General features: G+C 37.3%; 1 protein-coding gene across 1 annotated transcript; it reads left to right on the top strand.

Moving 5' to 3' along the window:
- Positions 1–4,706: 4,706 nt before the first annotated feature.
- pabpn1l (PABPN1 like, cytoplasmic) lies at positions 4,707–21,241 on the top strand. Its single transcript, XM_008123577.2, has 8 exons — positions 4,707–4,971; positions 7,243–7,417; positions 7,968–8,064; positions 8,374–8,441; positions 9,469–9,575; positions 9,872–9,959; positions 10,220–10,365; positions 18,540–21,241. The coding sequence occupies exons 1-8, from the start codon at positions 4,952–4,954 to the stop codon at positions 18,577–18,579; spliced, it is 741 nt and encodes a 246-aa protein (XP_008121784.2). The 5' UTR covers positions 4,707–4,951; the 3' UTR covers positions 18,580–21,241.
- The last annotated feature ends 941 nt before the right edge of the window (positions 21,242–22,182 follow it).

Here is a 22,182-nt window from a genome sequence, read left to right as displayed (position 1 = left end):
TTTATGCTTTTGGGGTTTTTTTTTTTTTTTTTTGCAAAAGCCGGGGAGTAAAACCCGAGTTACGAGCAGAGCAAATGGGGACTTTGCTGGCAAAATGGTCGTCTCCTCGCCGTTCTTTAATGCACTTGGACCTTTTGTTTATCCTTCGAAGGAGGACGGGAAAAAAATATATATAATGTGCAAAGGAGGGGATCAGAAGACATGTTTGTTTTCGTAGAATAAAAAAAATGCAAAAACAAAAAAAATCCACCCGTACGACAACAACAAAAGAGAAAATCCACTACTTGTATGTATGTATGTTTGTGTGCAAGTTTGTATGTGTATGGATGAAACAGAAAATGACTTGTCTGGCTCTCTCCCTGGATGGATCGGAAAGATTTTCAGTTTTATTTTTTGCTCAAAAAGCATTAAAAAAAGGAAAATATCATTGCTACTGCTCATTAACCCAACCTTGGATGCTGCACTAGTGAATTGCTGCAGTTTGACGCCACTTTACCTGCCGTGGCTCAATGCTATGGAATCATGGGAGTTGTAGTTTGACGTCATGGGGGTTAAAGTTTGACATCATGGGAGTTGTGGTTTGACATCATGGGAGTTTTAGTTTGACATCATGGGAGTTGTAGTTTGACATAATGGGAGTTGAAGTTTGACATCATGGGAGTTGTGGTTTGACATCATGGGAGTTTTAGTTTGACATCATGGGAGTTGTAGTTTGACATCATGGGAGTTGTAGTTTGACACAATGGGAGTTGTAATTTGACCTCATGGGAGTTGTAGTTTGATATAATGGGAATTATAGTTTGAGATGTAGTCTTGAGACTACACTCTGAAGATTAGTGCTGGGACTCCACCAAACTACAACTCCCATCATTCTGGCAGTTCAAGTGGTACCAATCTGCATTAATTCAGCAGTGCAGATGTGTCAAATTAATGCGGTTTGATGCCACTTGAATCGCCGTGGCTCAATGCTACGGAATGATGGGAGTTGTAGTTTGATATAATGGGAGTTGTAGTTTGAGATACAGTCTTGAGACTACACTCCGGTGAATAGTGCAGGGACTCCACCAAACAACAACTCCCATCATTCCGTAGCATTGAGCCATGGCGGTTCAAGTGGTACCAAACTGCACTAATTCAGCAGTGCAGATGTGTCAAATTAATGCGGGTTGATGAAACTTGTACTGCTGTGGCTCAATGCTGCTGAATGATGGGAGTTGTAGTTTGCCATGATGGGAATTGAAGTTTGACATCATGGGAGCTGTAGTTTGAGATGTAGTCTTGAGACTACGCTCCAGTGCATAGTGCTCAATGCTCAATGCTACGGAATGATGGGAGTTGTAGTTTGGTGGAGTCCCAGCAGCATTTGCCAGCGAGATCTCAAACTATAGCTCCCATTATAGCAAACTACGACTCATGGGATCTGACCTAGTCTTGAGCCCTCTCTGGCGAATAATTTGGAGCGCCACCAAACCACAGCTCCCATCATCCCATAGCAGTGAGCCACGGCAACTCAAGTGGAACCAAACTGCATTAATTTGACCGTGTAGATGTTCCAGAAAGAGAGAGAGCGTTCTTCCAGAAAAACCTGTGATCTACCTTTTCCCAGTTCCTCTCCGGCTCCGAATGCGGATTCTTGCCGGGGCTTGCACCACTTGCACCACTACCTCTCTCTGCAAACTATAAATTACCAAATCCCAGGCAGAGTTTTTCATCTCCGATGGCAGCCTGTTAATCAATAAAATACCCATGGCGTATAATAATAATAATAATAATAATAATAATAATAATAATAATAATAATAATAATAATAATAGGAAATATAACAACAACTATAATAATAATAATAATAATAATAATAATTATTATTATTATTATTATTATTATTGTATGACACAGCAAACAAGATAGACATGCTGGATTTCGTATCACAAAATCACAAGTCGAACACTTCCCAAGTGTCTAGGACTGTGTGATGTATTTTCGGATGATGCACGCAGATCCCAGCAGGGTGGCCTTTTGCAGTTGGCAGATCGTAATTTTGTCAATGTCTATTGTTTACAAATGCCGGCTGAGATCTTTTGGCACGGCACCCAGTGTGCCCATCACCACCGGGACCACCTGCACTGGTTTCTGCCAGAGTCTTTGAAGTTCAATCTTGAGGCCCTGAAAGCGGCTGAGTTTTTCCTGTTGTTTTTCATCAATGCGGCTGTTACCTGGGATGGCGACATCAATGATCCAAACCTTTTTCTTTTCCACAACTGTGATGTCTGGTGTGTTGTGTTCCAGAACTTTGTCAGTCTGGATTCGGAAGTCCCACAGTATCTTTGCGTGCTCATTTTCCAATACTTTTGCAGGTTTGTGATCCCACCAGTTCTTTGCTGCTGGGAGGTGGTACTTGAGGCAGAAGTTCCAATGAATCATTTGGGCCACATAAGTTGTGCCTCTGTTTGTAGTCTGTCTGTGCAATTTTCTTACAGCAGCTGAGGATATGATCAATGGTTTTGTCAGCTTCCTTGCACAGTCTGCATTTTGGGTCATCAGCTGATTTTTCAATCTTGGCCTGAATTGCATTTGTTCTGATAATAATAATAATAATACATCACACAGTCCTAGACACTTGGGAAGTTTTCGACTTGTGATTTTGTGATACGAAATCCAGCATGTCTATCTTGTTTGCTGTGGCATAATAAAATAATAATAATAATTATAATAATAATAGAGTTCCGGTTAACTGAGAGTCTTGTGTATTATTATCATTATTATTATTATATTGTATGACACAGCAAGCAAGATAGGCATGCTGGATTTCATATCACAAAATCACAAGTCGAACACTTCCCAAGTGTCTAGGACTGTGTGATGTATTTTCGGATGATGCGTTGTTGTTGTTATTATTATTATTATTATTATTATTATTATTATTATTATTATTATTATTATTATTATGGTAATATAGGTCCCTAATTAGGGACCTCTTCCCAATAGAAACAAATAATAATAATAATAATAATAATAATAATAATAATAATAATAATAACTCAGCCGCTATCAAGACCTCAAGATTGAACTTCAAAGACTCTGGCAGAAGCCAGTGCAGGTGGTCCCAGTGGTGATGGGCACACTGGGTGCCGTGCCAAAAGATCTCAGCCGGCATTTGGAAACAATAGACATTGACAAAATCATGATTTGCCAATTGCAGAAGGCCACCCTACTGGGATCTGCGCACATCATCTGAAAATACATCACACAGTCCTAGACACTTGGGAAGTGTTCGACTTGTGATTTTGTGATACGAAATCCAGCATGTCTATCTTGTTTGCTGTGTCATAATAAAATAATAATAATAATAATAATAATAATAATAATAATAATAATAATAATAATAATAATAGAGTCCAACCCAGACTGCCATTAAGAAAGACACAATCGCAGAATAGAATCCCGGATTTGGACGGGACCTCCAACGGTCATCTAGTCCAACCCAAAATCTGCTGTTGAGGAAGACACAACCGCATTGGCTTTTGTAGCTCAGCTTGTAGTAGAATCACCGCATTATGGAATGGGAAGGGACCTTCTAAAGGCCATCCAGTCCAACCCCGTTTTTCGCCGGGAAGACACAATCCGATCCCTCCCGACAGATGGCCATCCAGCCAAAAATAATAATAATAATAATAATAATAATAATAATAATAATAATAATGGGTGGCATTGCCATGCTCTCAGGGTATTGGAGAGGCGCATGACACACACACACACAGGACTGTGCAATACTTGAATTCGGAGTTGGTTTGGGTTTTGACCAACTTGTTGATGAAGTTGGCCCAGGCTTCGTCTACACTGTGGAACGAATGCGGTTTAGCGCCACTTTGCACGGCCATGGCTCATCCTGGGAGACCTCCTCTGCCAAAGAGTGCCAACTGCAAACTCCCAGGATCCCATCGCATTGAAACCGCATTAATTCCGCAGTGTAGACGCACCCAAAGAGAGGAAAGAATGAGGAACATCCCCGGGGTTGTGTGCGAGTTGTGGTTGTGTGTTGCAGAGCGTTTGTGCAAAGCAAGTAAACCAAGTAAACCAGGCAAAAATAAAGTTTGCAAACTCTCCCCTTTGGCCCTGTTTTCCCCTGGTGTTTGTGGGCTTTTTTCTCCCCAAAAAAGAATGGACAAAAATGATGTAATAGGAGGAGGGTTTGGTTCATTTCATTTGATAATTTTGTTTTCGGCATGCTGTTTTCCCTCGCTGTCTCCTGCTTTCTCTTAAATGTACTGTATGTTTGAACCTGTGAAAAGATGTAAAACATTAATGAATTCAGGTCACGTCTGTTCTGAACTCTGTATCCGTGTAATAAAGAAAATTTAATATCACCGGGTTGGTTTTTTTGGCTTCCTTCTGCCTTGGATATTATTATTGCGCATTATTACTACTGCTACTATAATTATAATTATATTTTATTTTTATATCTTATCTGTATATTATAATTATAAATGAATAAATAAATTTTATCGATTAGCCCTTAGGACCATATCACCAAACTGTATTTTATTTACTTATTTATATTTATATTAAATAAATTTATATTTATTTAATATAAATTTATATTTATTTAATATAAATTTATTAAATACATTATTACATATTTATTATTACTTTTTATTGTATCGGTATATTATTATAATAGGAATGGTGGGAGTTGAAGTCCAAAACACATGGAGGGCCAAAGTTTGCCCATACCTGGACTAGACTGTGTCTTTTAATTCAAGCACGGAAATCCACCTGACGCTCACCTTTTACAGGTGTCTCTATGCCCCGCCCTTATCCAGGTAGCCCCGCCCACCTCAGCATCTGATTGGCTGTTGAGTTATCAAATAACACACCTGGAACAGCTGCTTCTTCCAAGCTTACCTTTTGTACCTGGGAGTGGTGGAGTTTGCAGGTTGACTCTTGAGCAGCTATGTTTGGACTTGGGGCAAGGTAATAATAATAATAATTTATAATATTATTTATAATATTATCAATAATAATATTTTTATAATATTATTATAATTTTATTTGCAAATATTTATATATTTATAATAATTATAATCATATAATTATATCATTAATAATAATAATAATAAGGTAATAATAATAATAATGTGTGGATGCTTGCTTCTGCCATTCTTTAGGCACTCACCTATGCAGGTAAGTACATAAGACAGGTATGCTAGGTGAATGCGTAGCTGGCAAACATTACCTTCTTCTGGACTACAAATTTCCAGAGTTCTGGGATTTGTAGTCCTAAAGCTTTTCTATCTTGGATTATTATTATTATTATTATTATTATTATTATTATTATTATTATTGAAATCCAGCATGTCTATCTTGTTTGCTGTGTCATACAATAATAATAATAATAATAATAATAATAATAATAATAATAATAATAAACCACCTTGAAACAATAGACTTCTAGCCATATAGGAGACCCAAAAAAATGACTGTTTTGTCAGATGTGGATACAAGGGTCAGCTATCATAGGGAGGACCCCAAAGGACATCTAGTCCGACCCCTGTTGCCATGCAGAAATACGCGGTGGGCCTTTCATGTTCTGCACCAAGGTTGCAAAATGCTCACATGTGAGGACAATTAAGTTACAATCCTATCTGAGTAACTGCGTGTAGGAGTAGTCCCATAGGGATGCAGTTAAGTAGCTGCTGCTGGAGACAATGAATGGCTCTGACTGCTAGGCTTGCTTGCACACGTCACATACATATATACATGCAGATATATATACATAAATATATATACTTGCAGATATATATACATGAATATGTATATATATATATGCAGATATGTATATATATGCAGATATGTGCATGAATATATATATATGTATATATATATATACACACACATCCAGATATATATACATGAATATATATACATGTAGATAGATATATACATGAATATATATATATGTGCAGATATATATATATACATGCAGATATATATGCATGAATATATATGCATGTAGATAGATTTATACATGAATGTGTGTGTGCAGATATAGACATGAATATATATATATATATATATATATATATATATATATACACACACACACACATGCAGATATATATATATACATGTAGATAGATATATACATAAATATATATATATGTGCAGATATATACATGAATATATATGTGTGTGTATGCAGATATATACATGAATATATATATATATATATATATATGTAGATAGACGTATACATGAATATATATGTGCAGATATATACATGAATACATATATATATATATATACGCAGATATATATACATAAATTTATATACATGCAGATATATACATGAATTTATATACATGCAGATATATATACATAAATATATACACATGCAGATATATACATAAATATATACATGAAGATATATATACATGTAGATATATACATGAATATATGCAGATATATATATATATATATATATGCATACATGAATATATCTACGTGCAGATATAGATAATAAATATATATACATGCATATATATATATATATATATATATATATATATATATACACAAACATGAATTTATATACATGCAGATATATATACATAACTATATATACAGATATATACACGTAAATATATATACATGCAGATATATCCATGAATATATACATGCAGATATATATACATAAATATATACACAAATGCATGCACATTTGTGTATATTTTCAAATTTATATTTACACACACATTGTATATTCCTTTGAATGGCTGTATGGCCATGTTCCAGAAGCATTCTCTCCTGACCTTTCGCCCACGTCTATGGCAGGCATCCTCAGAGGTTGCGAGGTCTGTTGGAAATGAGGCAAATGGGGTTTATATATCTGTGGAATAGTGTCCAGGGAGGGAGAAAGAACTCGTGTCTGTTGGAGGCAAGTGGGAATGTTGCCATTGGCCACCTTGATTAACATTGAATGGCCTTGCAGCTTCAAGGACATGTCTGAAACATGAAACAATCAGGGCCAGCTAACACCTCCCATCTTCTTCATGGTCTTCATGATCTTCCTGTGATCCTTAGGTGGTTTGGTTCACCTTGGAGGAGGTGGGCTTCACAGGTCCTGTTGGCATGATCTACCAGGGCTTTGATGGTCCTTCTGTTGTGACCTGGGTGATGGTTGGAGTTCATGGTTATGGTTGGGATTTGCACCCTGAGCTTGGTCTGCGTCTTTCCCCTCCCAAGCCTCCACTTTCCAGAAGCCGGATCCTGGTGGCGAGACCCTCCACCGTTGACCTCGGTGGATTCTCCATGGGACGTGGCCGAAATCTCAGCCTGGCAGAAGCATTTGGAAGAACAGACCACATTGAGCCCCTTGGAAGTAGAGACAAAGGATCTTCTGCAGAAGGAGGAGGATCCGGTGAGGAGGGACCCCTATTTGGAAATATTTGGCATCTAAGCTACATTTCAAGACAATGTTGTCTTAAGTTGCATCCACAACTTAGTCTACCAGCTCTTTGGAGGTCTCTTTGATTACTTATGGTCTTATGAGATCATCTAGATGGTCTTTGAAGGTCTCTTTGCTCAGATACGGCCTTATGAGACCATCTAGATGGCTTTTGAAAGTCACTTTCCTTACCTATGGTCTTATGAGACCATCTAGATGGTCTTTGGAGGTCTCTTTGCTTACCTCTGGTCTTATGAGATCATCTGGATGGTCTTTGAGGACCCCTTTCCTTATCTATGGTCTTCTGGTGGCCTTATAAGATCATCTAGATGGCCTTTGTAGGTCATTTTCCTTACCTATGGTCCTAGGAGATCATCTAGATGGCCTTTGAGGGCCCCTTTCCTTACCTATGGTCTTATGAGACCATCTAGATGGTCTTTGGAGGTCTCTTTTCTTACCTGTGGTCTTATGATATTGTCTAGAATAACCACTAGAATTACTCTAATTTCATTGGTATTTTCAGGAGCTTGAAGCCATCAAAGCAAAGGTTCGGGAGATGGAGCAGGAGGAATGGCTCCAGGAGCTGCAAGCCAAGAGTCTCCTCCTGAGTTCGGATTCAGGTAGACTTCCATGTCTGAATGGGGATTCAAACCCTGGTTTCCAATGCCATAGATTGTGTCTACACTGGAGAATTGTTGCAATTTGGCACCATTTTTAACTGCCATGGGTCCATGGGTTGTTGATGGATTTCTTCTCTGCCCAAGAGTGCTGGGGTCTCACCAAACTAGGACTCCATATCATGGAGCCAGGGCTATTCAAGTAGTACCAAGCTGCATTCCTTCTACAATTGTGTTCTTTGTTAACATTCTGAGTAGGTGGGTCCCATAAACACGTGTCCCTCTCACTTCGGAGTGGTCTCCTCTTTGCAGGTCTTGCTTTTCACAGGATGACCGAGGAGAAGGTGGAAGCTGACCAGCGCTCCATCTACGTGGGGAACGTAAGTGAGATGCATGCCCGAGAGGTCTTCTTTGTGGTCTTCTTCATGGTCGTCTTGTGATCTTCATGGTCTTCTCATGATCTTCACAGTCCTTTTCATAGTCTTTGTGGTCTACTTCATAGTCTTCCTGTGATCTTCATGGTCTTCCTGTGATCCTCATGGTCATTTTCATGGTCTTCTTGTGGTCTACTTCATAACCTCCTTCATGATCTTCTCATGATCTACTTTATAGTTTTCTTCACAAACTTCTCATGGTCTTTTTCCCTGGTCTACTTGTGGTCTTCTCCATGATCTTATGGTCTACTTTATAGTTTTCTTCACAAACTTCTCATGGTCTTTTTCCCTGGTCTACTTGTGGTCTTCTCCATGATCTCATGGTCTACTTCATAGTTTTCTTCACAAACTTCTCATGGTCTTTTTCCCTGGTCTACTTGTGGTCTTCTCCATGATCTTATGGTCTACCTCATAGTTTTCTTCACAAACTTCTCGTGGTCTTTTTCCCTGGTCTACTTGTGGTCTTCTCCATGATCTTATGGTCTACTTCATAGTTTTCTTCACAAACTTCTCATGGTCTTTTTCCCTGGTCTACTTGTGGTCTTCTCCATGATCTTATGGTCTACTTCATAGTTTTCTTCACAAACTTCTCATGGTCTTTTTTCTTGGTCTACTTGTGGTTTTCTCCATGATCTTATGGTCTACTTCATAGTTTTCTTCACAAACTTCTCATGGTCTTTTTTCTTGGTCTACTTGTGGTCTTCTCCATGATCTTATGGTCTACTTCATAGTTTTCTTCACAAACTTCTCATGGTCTTTTTTCTTGGTCTACTTGTGGTCTTCTCCGTGATCTTATGGTCTACTTCATAGTTTTCTTCACAATCTCATTGTCTTTTTCATAGTCTTGTGGTCTTTTTCATGGTCTACTCATGATCCTCTCATTGGTCTTTTTGTAATCTTTTTCATGATATTCTTGTGGTCTTCATGGTCTTCTGATGGTCATTTTTTAAGGTCTTCCTTGTGATCTTTGCAGGTGGATTACGGAGGAACCGCAGAACAGCTAGAGTCACATTTCAACAACTGCGGAAAGATCAACCGCGTGACGATCCTTTGCGACAAGTTCTCTGGCCATCCGAAAGGGTGAATGTCCAGCAGAGCTTCGGAAAGTGGTGGCTGGTTTTGGGACGGGGTCACGATCTATATCCATACTGTCGGGTTAATCCAATTTAACACCACCTTGTGCCAATGCCGTTGGCACAAGGGATCCTTGGAGTTGTCGTTTCGCAAAGGTCATCAGCCTTCTGCATCCAAGAGTGCTGGTGCTTCGCCGAACTTATAACTCCTGGGATTCCATAGCATGGAGCCATGGCAGTTAATAGCGGCATCAAACTGAATTAAACCAACAGTGTGGACGCACCTTCTCTCTCCTAATCCAGGTATGCATACATTGAGTTTGCGGACAAGAGCTCAGTCAAGGTAGCCATGGAGTTGGATGAGAGTGTGTTCCGGGACCGTGTCATTAAGGTGGGTGGAGTTTCTCCAGATAGAGTTGCAAAGAGGATCCTATTAAATCCTCAAAGGATCCTATTAAATCCTACTAAAATAAATGGACTAGTGGTCCGGCTCAGCATAAGAGTCCCATATCCTTTTGCAATAAGTCCCTGTACCTATAAGGGTTGGAAAGAGATTTAGGTTCTTCTAGGTTCAATGGATCAATGATTATATTTAGGCTCAATGGGCTTGTGATGGGACCCAAGGTAAGGCCTCTTCCCACCTCATTCCAGGTCTTGCCCAAAAGGACCAACATGCCCGGAATCAGCACGACGGACCGTGGCGGATCCCGGGGTCGTTTCCACGGACGGGGAGCCTTGCCACGCCGGGCCGGCTTCAACGGGGCCCAACGTGCGAGGCCACACGGAAGAGTCTACAGGTGAGTCCCCGGTGAGATCAATAATAATAATGACAGAGTAAACGTCAAGGTTTTCCCCTGACATGAAGTCCACTTGTGTCCAACTATGGACTCATTTTTAATCCGAAGAGCCGGCGTTGTCCGTGGACACCTCCAAGGTCATTTGGCTATAGGCATGACTGCATGGAGCACCATTACCTTCCTGCCGGAGCGGTACCTATTGATCTACTCACACTCTGGGGGTTGGTGCTCATCTCCATTTCTAAGCCCAAGAGTCGGCGTTGTCCATAGACACCTCCAAGGTCATGTGGCCACTGGCAGGACTGCATGGAGCGCCATTACCTTCCTGCTAGAGCAGTACCTATTGATCTACTCACACTCTGGGGTTGGTGCTCATCTCCATTTCTAAGCCGAAGAGTCGGCGTTGTCCTTAGACTCCTCCAAGGTCATGTGACTGTTGGCATGACTGCATGGAGCGCCGTTACCTTCCTGCCGGAGCAGTACCTATTGATCTACTCACACTCTGGGGGTTGGTGCTCATTTCCATTTCTAAGCCGAAGAGCCAGCATTGTTCGTAGACTCCTCCTAGGCCATGTGGCCATAGGCAGGACTGCATGGAGAGCCGTTACCTTTCCGCCGGAGCAGTACCTATTGATCTACTCACACTCTGGTGGTTGGTGCTCATCTCCAATTCTAAGCCCAAGAGCCGGAGTTGTCCCTAGACACCTCCAAGGTCATATGGCCATAGGCATGACTGCGTGGAGTGCTGTTACCTTCCTGCCGGAGCGGTACCTATTGATCTACTCACACTCTGGGGGTTGGTGCTCATCTCCATTTCTAAGCCGAAGAGCCGGTGTTGTCCATAGACACCTCCAAGGTCATGTGGCCACTGGCAGGACTGCATAGAGTGCCATTACCTTCCTGCCGGAGCAGTACCTATTGCTCTACTCACATTTGCATGTTTTCGAACTGCTAGGTTGGCAGGAGCTGGATTCAAACCTACGACCTTTCGGCAGCTCAGCGGTTTGGCACACTGCACCACTGGGGGCCAATAATAATAATAATAATAATAATAATAATAATAATAATTGATTATGTATTATATATTATAATAATGATGATATATAATAATATATAATAATACATAATCTTCTTTCTAAGCTATTTTCCCAATGGAAGGGTGAGCATGGTGACTGTTGTTTCCACAGGGCTTTGTTTAGGGCATTTTAACGTCAACCGGAGGGTTGGCAACACACATGTCTTTGTTGATGGTGTCCATCCATATTTTATTTGTTTCCGTGGTTGCCATCCTGTAATTTCCAAATGCAATGCTGTTTGTGCTACTGATGTTGGTTCTCTTCTCACGACATGCTCGCACCACCATAGTCTTGCTTTCTACATTTTCTTGTTGATCGCTGTTATTCCTAGTCTTTGACGGATGTCAACAATTGGCACAAGGTTGAGAAGTGTCCAGCCAAGTGTCCATCTCAGCATTAATATAGAATTATAAATATTGAATTATAATAATATTACTACATAATTAATATGTATATAATAATATATACAATATATAATAACATTAATATACAACATATAAGAACATCAATATTAATATGCAATATATAATATCAATATGCAATATATAACATATAATAACATCAATATTAGTATCACTATGCAATAGATAATAGTATCAATATGCAATAGATAATAGTATCAATATGCAATATATAACATATAACATCAATATTAGTATCACTATGCAATAGATAATAGTATCACTATGCAATAGATAATAGTATCAATATGCAATAGATAATAGTATCAATATGCAATATATAACATATAATAACATCAATATTAGTATCACTATGCAATAGATAATAGTATCACTATGCAATAGATAATAGTATCAATATGCAATAGATAATAGTATCAATATGCAATATATAACATATAATAACATCAATATTAGTATCAATATGCAATAGATAATAGTATCGATATGCAATAGATAATAGTATCGATATGCAATAGATAATAGTATCGATATGCAATAGATAATAGTATCAATATGAAATAGATAATAGTATCAATATGCAATATATAACATATAATTTCAATATTAGTATCACTATGCAATAGATAATAGTATCAATATGCAATAGATAATAGTATCAATATGCAATATATAACATAATTTCAATATTAGTATCACTATGCAATAGATAATAGTATCAATATGCAATAGATAATAGTATCAATATGCAATATATAACATATAATAACATCAATATTAGTATCAATATGCAATAGATAATAGTATCGATATGCAATAGATAATAGTATCAATATGAAATAGATAATAGTATCAATATGAAATAGATAATAGTATCAATATGCAATATATAACATATAATTTCAATATTAGTATCACTATGCAATAGATAATAGTATCAATATGCAATAGATAATAGTATCAATATGCAATATATAACATAATTTCAATATTAGTATCACTATGCAATAGATAATAGTATCAATATGCAATAGATAATAGTATCAATATGCAATATATAACATATAATAACATCAATATTAGTATCAATATGCAATAGATAATAGTATCGATATGCAATAGATAATAGTATCAATATGCAATAGATAATAGTATCAATATGAAATAGATAATAGTATCAATATGCAATATATAACATATAATTTCAATATTAGTATCACTATGCAATAGATAATAGTATCAATATGCAATAGATAATAGTATCAATATGCAATATATAACATAATTTCAATATTAGTATCACTATGCAATAGATAATAGTATCAATATGCAATAGATAATAGTATCAATATGCAATATATAACATATAATAACATCAGTATTAGTATCAATATGCAATAGATAATAGTATCAATATGAAATAGATAATAGTATCAATATGAAATAGATAATAGTATCAAGATGCAATATATAACATATAATTTCAATATTAGTATCACTATGCAATAGATAATAGTATCAATATGCAATAGATAATAGTATCAATATGCAATATATAACATAATTTCAATATTAGTATCACTATGCAATAGATAATAGTATCAATATGCAATAGATAATAGTATCAATATGCAATATATAACATATAATAACATCAGTATTAGTATCAATATGCAATAGATAATAGTATCGATATGCAATAGATAATAGTATCAATATGAAATAGATAATAGTATCAATATGCAATATATAACATATAATTTCAATATTAGTATCACTATGCAATAGATAATAGTATCAATATGCAATAGATAATAGTATCAATATGCAATATATAACATAATTTCAATATTAGTATCACTATGCAATAGATAATAGTATCAATATGCAATAGATAATAGTATCAATATGCAATATATAACATATAATAACATCAGTATTAGTATCACTATGCAATAGATAATAGTATCAATATGCAATATATAACATAATTTCAATATTAGTATCACTATGCAATAGATAATAGTATCAATATGCAATAGATAATAGTATCAATATGCAATATATAACATATAATAACATCAGTATTAGTATCACTATGCAATAGATAATAGTATCAATATGCAATAGATAATAGTATCACTATGCAATAGATAATAGTATCAATATGCAATATATAACATATAATAACATCAGTATTAGTATCACTATGCAATAGATAATAGTATCACTATGCAATTTATAACATATAATAACATCAATATTAGTATCACTATGCAATAGATAATAGTATCAATATGCACCCGCCTTTCCTTACGGCTTGAAAGCATTCTCCTGGGGAAACTGTTGGACTACAACTCCCAACATCCCCATCAGCACAATTGTCACCCAAAAAACCCATCTCTAGAAAATCCCAAAGGCTCTTATTATTAGTCTCTTCTCTCTAGTTGTCCATTTGTGGTTTAGGAGTTGACGGTGTGTTCTTGGAGTAGGCATCTACATTGTACAATTCATTAATGCCATTTGGCACTGCTTGAACTGCCTTAGCAATGGAAGACTGGGAGTTGTAGTTTCCCTTGAATGCTCTCGGATCCTGCACGGCGTTGGGATGGATTGGGCGGCCGTGGCAGTCGTGGAGCCTTCACAAAACTGCAACTCCCAGGATCCTGTCGCGTTGAGCCGCGACAGTTTCAAAGAGTGTCGAACTGCATTAATTCTGCAGTGTAGATGTGCATTCTATTCACAGTCGAAGGTGGAAATAAATCCAGTTGGTTTAACATCACCTGGGCACCTGGGAGGCCGGCAGGGTCTGTCGGAGAGCGTGGAGAGCAAAGGCTCAGACATCGTGGCAGCAGCCCTTGGCGGTGGCCTTTATGACATGTTTTTCCCCCGTATTGGAAGGGACAGAAGTGAGAGGTCACTTGCTACCTTTTGCAGCCGCCGAACCTGAGAGCTGCTTTGCTCACCTTGGTGGCCTTGGAGGTGTCGAGGAAGGAGACGCAGGTGGCTGGAAGAGCATCCCTGAAATATTATCTGGAGACGTAGTATTTGCATTGCGCCTTCTGACAGCCTTGTCCAAATGTGCAGAGTTGTTGTTGTTGCTGCTGTTATATTTGTACCTTTATTTTTCTCCCAGAACTGGGGCACAATGAGGCTCGCATCCTTAAAAACGATTTAAAAACCTTCAAAACATACGCATTAAAATAGAATTAAATATTACCATTGTAAAGCACATTTATTATTTATTATTTTTGCATTGGTGACATTTATATCCCGCCCTTCTCACCCTGAAGGGGACTCAGGGCGGCTTACAATATAATAATAATAATAATAATAATAATAATAATAATAATAATAATAATAAAAATTGCACAGACAGACTACAAACAGAGGCACAACTATGTGGCCCAAATGATTCATTGGAACCTATGCCTCAAGTATCACCTCCCTGCAGTTAAGAACTGGTGGGATCACAAACCTGCAAAGGTTGTGGAAAATGAACACGCAAAGATACTGTGGGACTTCCGAATCCAGACTGACAAAGTTCTGGAACACAACACACCAGACATCACAGTTGTGGAAAAGAACAAGGTTTGGATCATTGATGTTGCCATCCCAGGTGACAGTCGCATTGAAGAAAAACAACAGGAAAAACTCAGCCGCTCTCAGGACCTCAAGATTGAACTTCAAAGACTCTGGCAGAAACCAGTGCAGGTGGTCCCGGTGGTGATGGGCACACTGGGTGCCGTGCCAAAAGATCTCAGCCGGCATTTGGAGACAATAGACATTGACAAAATTACGATCTGCCAACTGCAAAAGGCCACCCTACTGGGATCTGCACGCATCATCCGAAAATACATCACACAGTCCTAGACACTTGGGAAGTGTTCGACTTGTGATTTTGTGAAACGAAATCCAGCATGTCTATCTTGTTTGCTGTGTCATACAACATCGTTGTGTCAATAATAATAATAATAATGTAATAATAATAATGTAATAATAATGTAACAATATAATACTATAATAATAATGTAATAATAATATAATAGCAGCAAAAATGAGATATGAATATATGACCTATTGACAGACCCCACCTGGACATGGAAAGCGCCTTATATGTATATTTAAATGTATAATTATGTATATTTTTAATGTATATTCTTAATTTTATTGTAATTTTTAATCTCGGATTTTTAAATTTGATAAAAACTGTTTTTTGATGTGTATGTTTATATTGTAAGCCACCCTGAGTCCCTTGATGGGTGAGAAGGACGGGGTAGAAGTGATGTAATAAATAATAATGAATAAATATACAGTAGAGTCTCACTTATCCAACATAAACGGGCCAGCAGAATGTTGGATAAGTGAATATGTTGGATAATAAGGAGAGATTAAGAAAAAGTCTATTAAACATCAAAATAGGTTATGATTTTACAAATTAAGCACCAAAACATCATGTTATACAACAAATTTGAGAGAAAAAGTAGTTCAATATGCTATGTAGTAATTACTGTATGTACGAATTTAGCACCAAAATATCATGATATATTGAAAACATTGACTACAAAAATGCATTGGATAATCCAGAACGTTGGATAAGTGAGTGTTGGATAAGTGAGACTCTACTGTAATAATAATATAATAATAATAAAATAATAATATTTATTTATATTACATCATTTCTACCCTGCCCTTCTCACCCAACAGGGGATAATAAAATAATAATGTGTATCGGAGTTTACAACTTTTATAATGTGCACTTTACTTAGTATATTATCATAACCTCGCTGTTTTTAATTCCATGTTTTATTAAGTGTGTTTTTATTTTTAGAGGTTAATGTTTAAGTTTTATAATTTGTGTATGTTTTTGCTTATTGATGTATTGTATATTGTTATTGTTTTTATCTGGCATTATCTGTGAGCCGCCCCGAGTCCCCTTCAGGGACAATATATTATTAATATACTGTACACAAAATATATTATTAGCATTGCACAATATAAGCATTGCACAATATAAGCATTATATATTACTATATTGTACTATACCACTATATTGGAATATTATTAGTAATATTACTTGTAATATATAATATACAATTACAATAGTGTATTATTATTATTATTATTATTAATTATATTGCATAACATAATACTATTAATATTATGTATGTACAATATGTATACACATATTGTATGTTGGAAAGTGAGAGACTACTGTAATAATAATATAATAGATTGTACACACAATCTATTATATTATTAGTATAGCACAATATAAGCATTCTATATTACTGTATTGTACTATACCACTATATTGGAATATTATTAGTAATATTACATGTAATATATAATATACAATTACAATAGTGTATTATTATTATTATTATTATTATTATTATTATTATTATTATATTGCATAACATAATACTATTAATATTATGTATGTACAATATGTATACACATATTGTATGTTGGAAAGTGAGAGACTACTGTAATAATAATATAATAGATTGTACACACAATCTATTATATTATTAGTATAGCACAATATAAGCATTCTATATTACTGTATTGTACTATACCACTATATTGGAATATTATTAGTAATATTACATGTAATATATAATATACAATTACAATAGTGTATTATTATTATTATTATTATTATTATATTGCATAACATAATACTATTAATATTATGTATGTACAATATGTATACACATATTGTATGTTGGAAAGTGAGAGACTACTGTAATAATAATATAATAGATTGTACACACAATATATTATATTATTAGCATAGCACAATATAAGCGTTATATATTACCATATTGTACTATACCACTATATTGGAATATTATTAGTAATATTACATGTAATATCTATATATATAAAAGGCTTTTGGCATCACGGCGACTCACAAAACAACAAAACCCAACACACCCCAAACTCTAAAATTGGCAACACAATCCATCATCCCTGCCTCCAGTAAAATACAACACAATCACACAAAAAAAACAAAAAGGATTCACATAAGAAAATGGCCAGGCTTTCAGGCTACAAAGCTATTCACTGTTATTCCACCTACCTAATAAAAAATTCCCATACGCCACAGCAACGCGTGGCCAGGCACAGCTAGTATAATATACAATTATAATAGTGTGTTGTTGTTGTTATTATTATTATATTGTATAACATTATAATACTATTATCAATATTATGTATGTACAATATGTATACACATTATTCCTAACTCCATGCATCACAATTATAATTATTATGAAGGATCTGATGTCTTAGCACAGCAAGATGGGCTCGGGATTGGCACCCGAAGTTAAGGGTTGTCTCTGTCTTGCATTGCAATTGCCCTCATCCACAATGCAGAACGTAATGTGGTCTGACACGTGGATTGGAATCAATTATATATTTGATGGAAAGCCTGCTTAGGGCCAGATATTGATCTGCAGTCTTTGGAGCAGAAGAAAACAATCCAGACCTATTGGCCACCCTGCCCTCTCTCTCGTCTTTCTCTTCTCCAAGCCAAACATACCCAGCTCCCCAAATCTTAGGACCTGGTTTCCAAAAGTGTTAAAATATTTCCTAAATAATTGTAAATGTTTTTTAAAGAAACTATTGTATATTTTTAATGTGTTTTTGTATGTTTTCCCCAATATAGGGGCCGTGGAAGGCTCACTCCTTGGTACGCGCCCTACTAGATGCAGAACTGAGAAGACTCGGGCCGTCCTTGGAAAAGAATTGCGGAGGAAACGCATCTGTGAAGATGTTTCTTGTTCCTTGTGTGTCGTTTGTGTTGCCATGGTTGTGTTGTTCTTTAAAAAAAAAAGGGCAGAGGATCCCGGCTTTGTCTTGGATGCAACAACGCAGAAAAGACCTTTGCAAGCGGAATTGTTTATGGCTGCAAATTCTGCAGGCAAGGCTGCAAATTCTGCGCCTATGTATGGCTTCAAATTCTGCGCCTATGTATGGCTTCAAATTCTGCGCCTATGTATGGCTGCAAATTCTGTGCACATGCATGGCTGCAAATTCTGTGTGCACAGCTGCAAATTCTGCGGGCACGGCTGCAAATTCTGTGCGCATGCATGGCTGCAAATTCTGTGCCTATGTATGGCTGCAAATTCTGTGCGCATGCATGGCTGCAAATTCTGTGTGCACAGCTGCAAATTCTGCGGGCACGGCTGCAAATTCTGTGCACATGCATGGCTGCAAATTCTGTGGGCACGGCTGCAAATTCTGTGTGCATGGCTGCAATTTCTGTGTGCATGGCTGCAAATTCTGCGCCTATGTATGGCTACAAATTCTGTGTGCATGGCTGCAAATTCTGCGCCTATCTATGGCTACAAATTCTGTGCGCATGGCTGCAAATTCTGCATGTAGGGCTGCAAATTCTGCGCCTATGTATGGATACAAATTCTGTGTGCATGGCTGCAAATTCTGTGCCTATGTATGGCTGCAAATTCTGCATGTAGGGTTGCAAATTCTGTGCACATGCATGGCTGCAAATTCTGTGTGCATGGCTGCAAATTCTGCATGCACGGCTGCAAATTCTGCACTTATGTATGGCTACAAATTCTGTGCCTATGTATGGCTACAAATTCTGTGTGCATGGCTGCAAATTCTGCACGTACGCATGGCTGCAAATTTTGTGTGCACGACTGCAAATTCTGTGTGCATGGCTGCAAATTATGCGTGCATGGCTGCAAATTCTGCATGTAGGACTGCAAATTCTGCGCCTATGTTTGGCTGCAAATTCTGTGCGTATGGATGCAAACTTGATCCAAATGGCTGTGTTTTGGAGCTGTTTGCTCGGGTGCCTTTGACGGCGGATGGAAAACTATAGAGCCTTTATTCTTTAACCCCTTGTGATATTAAGATCTTGTTGGAACGTCCCTCTGTTTTGTCTCCTTGGCAAACCAGTCCTTGATTCTGCCCATTGAGGACATGTACGAATAGGGTGTTGTTGTTTTACCATATTTAAATCACATAATTATTGCTGCGTGTATTCCTTAGATGGAAAGCAAACCCTGGGACGCTACAGCTCTCGAAATCTGGCTTGTAAAATGTTCATTTTCCATCCATTATTGCCCACAAATGAGTGTATTATATGCCGTGCATCGTATGCTTCTCCATGGAAGGCCATTGCTTATTAATAGTCCCGGTTTCAGTCCCTGAACTCATCTCTTTTGCTTTCCAGGGATTTGTAGCCAAAGTCATGAAACTGGGTTAAATTTGCAGTGTAGATCCGCAAGGAAGCTTTAGTCATCCACCCTAGTCATTAAAGCAATATTTTGGGGTAGGTCTTGACCATTGTTGCTTTGGAGGAAACCATTTTTGCAATGCAAGTTAATGATGTTTGCAGCAGTTCTTGAAAACAATACCGGGTCGTTAGGCTGAGGTTATCGTTCATTCCTAATTAGAACATATTTTTAAAGAAATTATTGTGTTTTGCACAACTTTGGGAGGAGCTGTGAAGGCAAATTAAAGAGATCCAATAAGTGGCAATGGGCCATCGAACTGGGAAATGAATGATTGGTAATAATTTGGTTTGCTTTCACAGCTTGGGGACCTTACTTTCTTTGGACTACACATCCCATAATCCCCTAGTTGGGGGAGAAATTTGGAAACTGTATTCCAAAAAGTAACTTTTCTCTCCTTAGCATCCCTTACTCCTCTTTTTAAACTAATTTAACGTAAATATAATTTTTAAATTGTTATTGTGCTTATCATCGGCTAGATCTCTGTTCGGATCGGGGTGAAAAAAAGAGAGATAGAAAATATTCTGATTGAAAAACGAAGTTACTTTTTGCACCTTGAAATGAAAACTTGTCAGGCCAAAAACCAGGTCTTGAAACCTGCAAAAAAGTGAAAATAATAATAATCACCTTGTCTTAGGATCAATTGCACGCGACAATGTTATTCCAGTTTGACACTTTGCATCGTAATGTCTTTCACGTCTCGTTCTCTTGCCGCAGCCAAGTCTAAAAGAAATGTGTGTTGAGTTCTCCGAATTGTCCTAGAATTGCAGAAATGTGAGCTGTCCAACGTTGTTTTTGCAGATGAAAAGGCAACTTTTGGGGTCCGGGGCTGGCAAAAAGATGCAATGTATTGACTAACGTCACTGTTTTTAAAAAAGTATAGTTGCAAAGGGAAATGTTTCCTGCATCTGACCCCATTGAGACGAATTATTTCAAAGGGGTTTTGCGGGGGAGCATTGAATTAATATCCAGGGTGGGTTGTTTTGCATGAAAGCCTGTGAACAGAGAAGCATGGAGTGTCTCATGCAGCTGTTTTTGTAAGATGTTGTCAATATGTTTTAAACAAAATAAATGATTCTTGAATTAAACCAAACCCACAACGAAAGTGTTGGCTGTGGATCTGTTTTCTACCCTGCCTCGGCGGAAAGGACCATTCATGCTGGGTGGAAAAAAGGAAGAGATATCATAGCTACATATATAGTAAAGGTTACTATCAATGAGTGAGAGGCTAATTGAGACATCTACCTTTTCCCGGTCTCAATTCCTCTCCTTCCGAAGATCTGGCGATAACCAATTGTCAGAGTAAATCGCAGCGTAGCAGCAGTTGTATGTTGTCAATGGAGCGCAGAACGAAGAGACGTTAGAAATGATGTTAAAAATATATACAAAGTTTTACTATACAAGACAAACAGACTTGCAGACGAACACAGGCTTGGCTTTCACTCTAGGCAGACATAAACTCAGAACAGAGCAAGATCTCAACTGACGCAATCAGTAATGTACAAACACACTTGAGTCTGGATACTCCCCAGGTTGCAGCCACACATCAAGGTCAACACAGCTTCTCAGTCATTAACTCTTTACAGACTATAGCATACTCTGGATGATGCAACCTGTATGCAATACATGATAGACACAAATTTCATTTAAACACTACCAACACACAAATCCCACATTAACTGTCCAGTCTCACAGAAAGAGTAAACCCTCATCAGTCAGATGTCAGCTGAAGTCAGCGGTTCAAGGCTTTATTGATGTAATTTGCAACTATATACAGATGTGCAGCTGCATTCCTGCCACTCTATGAAGTAAATCTAACTCTATGCAATTAACCATGCTAGAATGCTTACCGAAGCACACACATATTCACTAACAATGAGTGAACATTTCACCCACTACAATAACTATTACTCTGACAGTTTTCCCGTACGTTAAGTCCAGTCGTGTCCGACTCTGGGGGTTGGTGCTCATCTCCATTTCTAAGCCGAAGAGCCAGCGTTGTCCGTAGACACCTCCAAGGTCATGTGGCCATTGGCATGACTGCGT

Source organism: Anolis carolinensis, unplaced genomic scaffold (assembly GCF_035594765.1).
Source record: "Anolis carolinensis isolate JA03-04 unplaced genomic scaffold, rAnoCar3.1.pri scaffold_9, whole genome shotgun sequence".
Taxonomy (NCBI): domain Eukaryota; kingdom Metazoa; phylum Chordata; class Lepidosauria; order Squamata; family Dactyloidae; genus Anolis; species Anolis carolinensis.
This window is presented reverse-complemented; position numbering and strand designations above follow the sequence as displayed.